Below are 8956 nucleotides of genomic sequence, written 5' to 3'. Positions count from 1 at the left end.
GTGGGCTGTTAAAGCCTGCAGGCTCCACGTCCAGCCGCGGCAGGGCTGTGCATGGCGGGGTTTCCTGGGGAAACAAACACGGTCTCGCTGAGCTGTAAGTGCAGAAGGACGCTCCCGGGCGGGTGAGAGCATACCGTGGGGCGATGGCCCCGCGTCGATCACAGAGGGACGTGTCATAGCTGATACAGGCCGAAGTCTTCGGGAACAAAGCTAACGTTTCAGAGAGGGTTTGACAAACGAGACCTGACAGAATGGTTTCACACAGCCTGAGCTGCTGGTGTGGTGGGACTCGCCCTCGCTGCCTACCGAGTGCTCTGCCATTGCACTGCTGTCTCCAGGAAACACGGGGCACCACAGGGAAGCCCTGTACCACGGGGCTGAAGTCAGGAAGGTATGCGGAGCATCCGAAGGTCAATATTATCTGGGAATTAATGATGTAGTCAGTCTGCTCAGAATTGTTCAGGCTTGTTTAAAATGTTTTCATGTCCTTAATTCATCACATGATAATTTAAGTGCTCTGTTGAGAGTAATTAGATGCAACTATTCTGGAAATCTGCTTCATTATCCCCCTTAGAAAGAAACCTGTGCCTTTTCAGGAACTTCCAGCGACGTTTATTTAGTGCAAGCAGCGCAGCGGCCGCGCCCCCTCAGTGCCGGGGAAGATGGCTGCCCTGCGGCCCTGTGCCCCGCCAGCGGGTCCTCCACGTTCCTCCAGACCCCGAGGACCTCCCGGACCTCGGCCAGTCGAAACGCCCTTCTCTAGGCCCCGGCACAAGGCACGGACGTCGGGCCCCTCAGGCCCGGCTCGGGGCCATCCCCTTACTTCGTGAGGGAGCCCCAAGGGAAGGCCGCGGGGCGCTCCCAGTGCCAGGGGTCCCAGCGCGGGCACCGCTCTGCCACGGGCACCGGCAGCCGCGTTGCTGTGGGCCGCCGCTGCCGCGGGGCTGGTACGGGCGGGGGTGTCTGCTGAGGGTGGCCTTTGGCCAGCGAATTACTCAGGTGGCGACTGAGGGGCTGCAGCCAAGCGGCTCCTCAGAGCGCGCGGCGGGCCGCCAGGGGGCGCGGCGCGGGGCGGGGCGGGGCGGCGAGCGGAAGTGACGTAAGGGCGGGCGGGGCGTGACGGCTGCCGGCGGCCATTAGCGGGGCGGGGCGCTGCCGCCGCCACCGCCACCGCCCGCCCGCTCCCCCCTTACCGCCGCCGACCGTCGCCGCCCCGCCCCGCCCGCCGCGCCATCCCCTTTGTCAGCGCTCCGCCGCCGGCATGCGGGCGGGCCGCGGGCAGGGCGAGCGCCGGGCCTAGAGCGCGGCGGCCGCGCCGCCCATGGCCAGCCCGCCGCGGCCCTAGCGCGACCGCCGCCGCGATGAGGAGGTGAGTGCGGGCCGGGCGGCGGGAGCAGCCGCCTTGGGCCGCGGCCCGCCGGGGAGCGGCCGAGGGGCAGCGGGGCGGGCTGAGGGGCTCTGCCCGGCGCCGCTCCCTTGGCGGGCGCGGCGGAGGGCGCGCCGAGGGCTCCGGGGGGGCGGGTTGCCGCCGGCTGACGGGCGGCTTCGCCCCCGGTGCTGGAAGGATTCAGCCGGCGAGCGGCTCTTGGCGCGGAGGGAAGAGCCGTGGGTGCCGCGTTCCTCAGCACCGGGCTCTCGCCTCACCGCGCACGGGGAGCTGTATCCCGGCTGCGGGAGGAGACACAAAGGATTTCGGCCCCTGTGGCTGAGGTGGTTCACGGCATTGCGCTGCTCGCCGGTAAACAAGGCTGCCGTGCCTGCGGAGAGGGGCAGTGATTTGGGCCTCTCTTTTTTAACTCCGTAAACTCCTCCAGATTGGAGGTGCGGGGTTGTGCTGCCTCAGCACGAGCTCTTGAAGCGTGCCTGTGCTGGCGTTACTGATGGCAATATGCTGAAGGTCCGTGGATGGATGGGAAAAAGTAAGTTTTTGGCCAAAGTCCCTTGTGCTTATTAATCTGTTAAAGGCACTTCTTCCTCTGCCAAATATGATGGCGTTTTGCACGGTGAGTCAGTAGGGGTCTAGCTCAGCCTGCTTCTTTCCAGTCAGGCAGCTCTGAATTTCAGGAGGAGACAAAGGGGATGGTACGGCTGTTGCCTGAACTCCTGTCAAGACTTTTGCTGGGGGTGGAGGACGGCTCTGTAGAAGCAGGCAGTCATTTCAGCCTGCCTAGATCTGCGCTTAACCTCCAGGCTTTTAGAACCACATGCTGCTCTGTGAAATCTGGGGCATGAATATAGTAGGGGAAGCTGCCCGGGCAGTCTTTCCAACTGTTAGTCTATAAAAATGTGTTAAAATAACTTGTTTCGGGCACTACTTTTGTAGTAAACTGGGACTAAACCACTTTATTTTGCCGAAATTGAGAGAGAAGCTTATTTGAAGGAGTAGGGGTTTATGAAGGTGTGCTGGAGAGACTAATTCAGCAGAACAGTGTTGTTACTGGTGGCATGGTGAGGTGGAAACTTTCAGATTCTGGACTGAGCTGCAGAACTGGCACTGTTGTATAAAAACACTTTTTATAAATGATGCATTGAGCTTTCAGAAGAGAACAGGTTCTTTCCCTGAATCTCATGTGTTTTTGTGGTATGCATTGAAGCTTGCCTGTCACAGATCTCAGCCTTTCGTTTAAGAAAGCTCTTATGACTGTAGCAGTTTGCTGTGGGCAATGACAGGTCTATTTTTAAATCTTTGGTTTTCTTTTGTTTCCTGTAATAGGATCTTTACAATGATCCTTACACTTACACTTCAGAGAAACAGCAGTGACCTGGAATGCAGCAGACACTTGGTTAAACCTCTCCAGGTTCTGTCCTTGAAGGTCTAGGGCTGTTCGAAGAGTCCTGGCTCGTCTTGAAATTGAAATCGGCCAAAGATGAAATCCTCGATGTGAAAAGCTCTCAAGTGCACCTCCACCGTAACTTTTTTCTGGAGGAGGTGTTACAGATCTATTTTAGGGAAACAAAAAGTTCCTGTATGCACTGCCTCTCCCTGGGAGGTGTTAAGTGTGCACAATGTTTTGAGAGGTTTGCCTTCCATCTCAGTATTGTGTTTGCTGGGATAAGACCTGCATTCCTCTGCCTCGTTTTGGGGGGGGGGGGGGTGAGGTGGGGAACTTCTTGCAAGTAGTTACTGGTGGTAAATCTCTGCTTATTTGTCTTCTCGTGCTGTTATGACAGGTGTGTTTCATTTTGTCTGCTTCTGTCTCCATTTCAGGACAATCTTTAAGGTCTGTTGCTGTGACTCAGATCACCCCCCAACCACAGTTTGTAAATAATCAGCTTTTACAGACCTAAATTGTAGTTAGGCCAAAACTGTAGAAAGTGAGGCTGTTACTTAAATGAAACAGCCTGAGGGGAGAAAACTGTGGTTTATATTTTTAGTTTTAAGTCTTATAACACATTTCAAAGTTGCAAGCTGAGAAAGGGGAATCCTACTGACCTGGTACTGATGATGTTTCCAGAGATGTTGTCGACAGTCTCTGTGTAAGTTCAACTGCACAGTAACTGTTGCTAACTTGTTTTCTCATGACTTATTTTTATATGTGCATCAGGAAACTGGAAATATTTTGGTTGTATAGCTGTTGAGGCTGTTACTTAATGTTTATACTCTCTGTAGAGAATACTATGTCTGCATTAGTTACTTACAGAAGTATTAGTGAAGGCCTGAAGGGTGCACGCAGAACTTCAGCCTCATCCTGACTTAACTCGAAAAGTAACTTTGGTTGTATTACATTCTTGGAGCTTGCAGTTTAACACACTTGGAGATGTGAGATTTTTTTTTTTTTTTGCCTTAGTAGCTGGATATTTGATATTCTGATGATTGTTTACACTATTCTATATTAACATGTATTAAGTTGGTTGCATTTTTTCTGCTGAGGTGACCTGCTAAAGCTCACCTCTAACAGCATTTAGAAAGATTCTTCTGCAGGAGAATGCAAATGTGTTGAGGAGCTGAGGTGAAAGGGGAGGGCTAAATATAGCCATTTCCTGCAAAACTTGTCTATTTTTGAGGCTAGCTCTCCAAATGGCATTTATGTCTTCCCAAGCCTACAGAGAGGGTTTCTCTTCCTGTTTTACTCTTCACAAATAGTTGCCTGCAACCTGACTGCAGTGAGTAAATCCCAGTGCAGGTGTAAGGAAAAGCGAAGGGATTGCTGGCCAGGGCTGGGGGGGACAGGAGGGCGTGTGGCAGCATACCTTGACGTGGTATCACTTGCCTGTCTTAGGTCTGTGTCCAGCTGGGAAGGAACGGAGACTTGCCAAACTGCCAGACACAGCAACAGCAGAGGCATCAAACAGCTTATTTGGGAGGGATGCAAATGAGTCTGGGAGAGGGATAAAAATCATTTCGAGAAACACCTTCTCTCTCTCTCAAGCCCTGCTCTGTCCTTGCATTGCTCTGTCACAAGCTGCACGCTGCTGGGGAAGGGAGAAAGCAGTGGGCTCCTAGCAGCAAAGAAGCTCTTGGGGTAGGAAGAGAACATAGGCGGGGGAAAGAACACCAGTGGCGTGTTGTGGGTGGGTTGCGTTTGTGGTTTTTGTTGTTTTTCTCTCTTTTTTTTTTTTTTTTTTTTTTTTTGGCCAGCTGGTACTCTGAAGTCATGCTTAAATTTAATGAAAGCCTAATGCTAAAATAGGATCTGGGGACAGCCGTTGTAAAATAATTAGGCACCCTTTTAGCCCCTTCGTCCTTGCCAAAAAAAAGCTGCTTGAATTCACTTGCATTCTTTGGTATTTGAACTCTCAAGTGGGCATCTCAGTATCTGCTCTTGTACCCTTTATCTCTTCTACTGTGCATAGACAGGTTGAAAACATAGCCCACTCACCTGTGCAGCTGTGTAGAGCTATAGAAGATTATGGTGGTGGTGTTGAATGCAGTAGATTTCTGAGTGATAAGTGGTCTCCTCCAGCCTCTCTGCAGAGAATTCCTGGAGATCCATCGGGACGCCTGGCAGGTTGGCCAGGTTGAGGGCAGGCACATGTCTTAGGGGATTGTTTGTTTTCCTCTGAGACTTGAGGACAGTCAAGACCGAGACAGTTTAAAAGCACGGTAGTTACAAAGGTATCCAACACTGTCCAAAACCACACCTTTTGTGACAAGTTCAGTGACCGCACGTTAAGGACGCAAATCATTTATGTCTTTTATGCATCTGTACGTATCTGTAAAATAAGGAATGATAGTATTTCTTAGCAGTGTTGGAAAGCTGAATTCACCTAAGTTTGTAGATTGTTTTGGGATCATGAATTTAGAAAATGCTATTGACCATGAAATGTGTGGAGTTCCAAGAAATTCCTTTTTTCTTCGCTATGTTTGCAGTCAAAAACACAGTTTTGAACTAATGCTTTTAAAAGCATAAAAGGGTAGTCAAATAGCAATAAGTAGTTGTAATGAAATACTTTTCTTTGTTATATACTGGACCGTGAGTATGCACGTGACCCAGTTTCAGCTGATGGCTGGTCCCTTCCTTAAAATGTGGTCTTCTGCAATTACGTGTGTGCAGCTCAGTGCTCAGAGGTTCCCATTTCAAAGTGATTCGCATTTGTGAGTCTTACTGGTATTCGATATGTGCTCTCAAAATTTTAGTCTCATAACAAGATCTACAGTGAGCTAACTGATTATAAAGTAGCATTGAATCTAGCCTTTGACGTTAATTCCGTGGGATGCGAACAGTTTTCTAGTAGGAACATCAGGTGTGCTGATACTCCGAGTGAAATGAGTACGGTACTTCTTTCTGTGAGGGAAAGCAGCGCTGTGTGTTAGAAGTGTGAGGGTGTTCTCTGCTGGCAGTTTGGATGCTGACTTTCCCCTGGAAGGCCAGAACTGACCTTGTTGACTATTCACTGGCAGATGAATCACATCAGGTGCTGCATCATGGCCTTTGCCAGTTATTACCCGGCCCCGTCTGTAACCAGGGTTCTTTTGATCTGCTCTTTCATGTCAGGCTGAGTTTGTCCTGGCTGTCGGTGCTGGGCCGGCGCTGGCTGTGCACGTTGCTCTGCAGGGTGGTGGCTGTGCCCGCCAGGCCAGGCAGCCGGTCAGGTCCCAGGGCCTCTGGGCCGGGGAATTGTGACTGGTTCTGGTCAGAACATGTTTTACATTCTTTGTGCCCGTGCAGCCGGCTCCGAAACACCGCTAGCGTCTCCGAGATCAGCGTCCCTCGTATGGAGTGGTGGTGCCCCATTCCATTTAAGTACAAAGGCAGCATAAGTCTCTAGGCAATCAGGATAACTCACTGTCCTTCAGAACAGCTGTTTCTTTATGCTCAGGACTCGGTTTAGTTTTGCATGGGGTTGGCTCAGTCTTGTTCCACAAAGCTTTGTGAGATGGTGTAGGTGCAGCGTGTCTAAATAAATGGACTCTTGCTGAGAAGTGTTTGAAAGGAAATACTATAGAGGCCTTAAAGTCGTGGTTGAAATGCGAGTAAATAGGAAGTGATGATTTCACATTATTTCTTATGATGTAAGAAACGGGGAATACCATCTGTAGTCAATAGTCAGCAGTTTTAAAATGTTGTAGGTTTTGTGTGGTGCCTGTTTTAAGTTATAGGATGATTGCAGTGGGACATTTAAGAGAGATTTTTTTGGTTTTCGTTTAAGAAAGAAATTGTGTTTGGTCATAGGTCTGTGGGTGGACCTTGAGATGCAGTGGTCCAGGTGCTGTTTTGGGCTTGGGAATTTACCTCTGGCTGGGAAGCACAGGGCGGTGGGGCAGAGGAGGCTGGAGGAATGACCTTTTCATGCTGTGTCCTTATGCTTCTTCCTAATCGTCTGCTACTGGCCTCTCCTGGAGTCAGCAGGTTACTGTTGAGCTGGGTGTATGTTTTGTTCTTCTACTTCTCCCATTGACCTGAAAAGGCAGCTAAATGGTTGCTCATCCCCAGAAGTAACTTTTGTCAGTGCATCTCCCTCTTTTGAATTGCTCCTGGCACTGTGAAACCCTGTTACTGTTCACTACCTGTAGTACTTCTGAAAAGATGCTTATGGAAGTGTCTGTTGTAAATGAATTCAAGTCTCCTTTAGGGAAAGGAAGACTATGGCTTGATTAGGAAAAGCTTATTAAGACAGAAGGCCTCCAGTTTAGTGGTGGTCTAAGGCAGACTTTGGACTCTTCATTTGCCTTGTCTGAAGTGAACAAAGGTGGAGGCAGGAGTGGAACACCAAGAGCTATTGTCTAGGCCGTTTTACAGAAGAGGAGCTGGTGCTGCAACTCCTAACCGTCTGTCCGATGCACCTGGAACATTCCCCCTCAGCACGCTGAAACCGCCGATCGCCCTTGGTTGTATAGAGGCTGGTAGGAGGACCTCTTCCTCCTCTTACAGAGCAGTTGTAACTTGCTGTGCTCACTGGAGGTCAGGCATTTCTTGTTCTGACTACAAACCTTACCTCTGCTAATAAGCTGCAGAAGAGAGGCCAACAAACACCTCTTCTAATTGCAGGTCTGCTGGTTGTCTGGCAAGTATCCTGTAACAGTAGGAGCAGGTTGGCAGCTTTTTGACAGCCGCCTTTGGCTGGGCGGATAGCTTGGAGGCTAGAAGTGGCTTCCTTTTGAAGTCCTGCAAGCTGCTGATCTCTGCTTTCCTGAGTCAGTGTGCCTCAGCAGGCCCCTCCGACCTTCCTCTCCCAATGGCCTGGGGTTCCTGGCTGAGCAGTTTCAGGCAGTTGGTGCTGTGGTTGCACAAGCCTTTTTGCTGGCTACTAATGCCCGGGAAGTGAGTAGTCGAGCTCGTCCCTCTCCGTGTGCTGTTCTTTCTCCTGTTCTGGCACCTCTGTGGCATGTGGTGAGCTGGATAAGGCTTTAATTTGGTTAAAAATCAGTCTGTCTTTGCCAGGTTCGTTCTAACCCGAATTAATTCCTGGCTTGTTTTTTCATGGTGGTGCTGAGGAGGGGTCTCAGAGGGTGTGAGTGGATGGGCAGACACGGAGGACTGTGTGTGCTCCCTCGGTGTGCCTGAAAGCCATTGCCTCGCTCGATCGAGTGTGTGGTGGAGTTTGACTGTGACCAAGGCTGTTTGCAGGGTGCCTTGGCCTAGTTTGTTGGTGCTAGAGTGGACCTGGTGTGGTCCACTCCCCTGGAAGAACTCCTGCAGGTTTCTTTGCTGCCTGCTTGCTCTTGGCCCTGGGTGTTACACCAGGGCATGCTTGAACACACATTTTTTGGAAGCTCTGCATGGCTCTAAGGATTGTGACTAGCATGGCAGCCAGCCTGTCCTCCGCACACAATGGCACATCTGCCTGCCTTACTCATCCCTTTAGGGGTGGATAATTTCTTACAATGTCAGTTAGTATTGAATTGGAGGTAGAAGAGATGAGATCTAAATCTCCCTAGGAACAAATGTAAAATTAAACAAAATGCATGTTTGTATTAGTCAGCCTAAAACAGACTGTGCTATTTAGGGCTCTCCACTGCAATAAAGTTGTCTCTTGTGTTTGTGTGGGTGGACTGCAACAATTAAGTCATTTTAAGGCTGAATCTTAAAAGAGAAAATAAAATGAAAATATAATGGTTTGGTTTAAGAGAATAAATTAATTGTATCATGTTACGTTAGAGAAAAGAGAGATGGTACCTTGCAGGTTGTTTATTACTGGTAAAAATCATGTCCATGTTGCATGTTGAAACTCTTCTTGACTTCATAAGGAGCAGTATTTTTTGTTTTTATCTGTTAAATTACATTCGTTACTGATGCTCTAGTGTAACTGCCTGTTGAAGCTGCCGTGCTGTGTAGCAGCCTGCCAAAGCATCAGTTTTGATTGCATGGGCTGGACAAATCCCAGGCTGTAGGATGATTTGGCAATGGATTTTATGTGGCAGTCAATCTTGTAGTATTATAATGCATGTGACTCCTTATTTTCTATTGTCAGAATGAAAAGATAATACTCAGATATAGTGCACTACAAGCCATATAGATTAGCTAATTCATATCCACTTACTATTGGAATTAAAATAAGATGTGCGTTTAAAAAA

At 49.5% G+C, this 8956-nt stretch overlaps 1 protein-coding gene across 1 annotated transcript in view; it reads left to right on the top strand.

Annotated features, from left to right (window-relative positions):
* Nucleotides 1–1256: 1256 nt before the first annotated feature.
* The window catches only part of ACVR1 (activin A receptor type 1), a 64368-nt gene continuing 56668 nt past the window's right edge, over nucleotides 1257–8956 (top strand). Inside the window, exon 1 of the mRNA XM_074873901.1 lies at nucleotides 1257–1369. Within this exon, the coding sequence (XP_074730002.1) occupies nucleotides 1362–1369 (8 nt within the window). The 5' untranslated portion in view covers nucleotides 1257–1361. The remainder of the gene's footprint in view (nucleotides 1370–8956) is intronic.

Source organism: Strix uralensis, chromosome 6 (assembly GCF_047716275.1).
Source record: "Strix uralensis isolate ZFMK-TIS-50842 chromosome 6, bStrUra1, whole genome shotgun sequence".
NCBI lineage: Eukaryota > Metazoa > Chordata > Aves > Strigiformes > Strigidae > Strix > Strix uralensis.
Note: the sequence above shows the minus strand (reverse complement) of the source record. Positions and strands in the feature narration are given on the sequence as shown.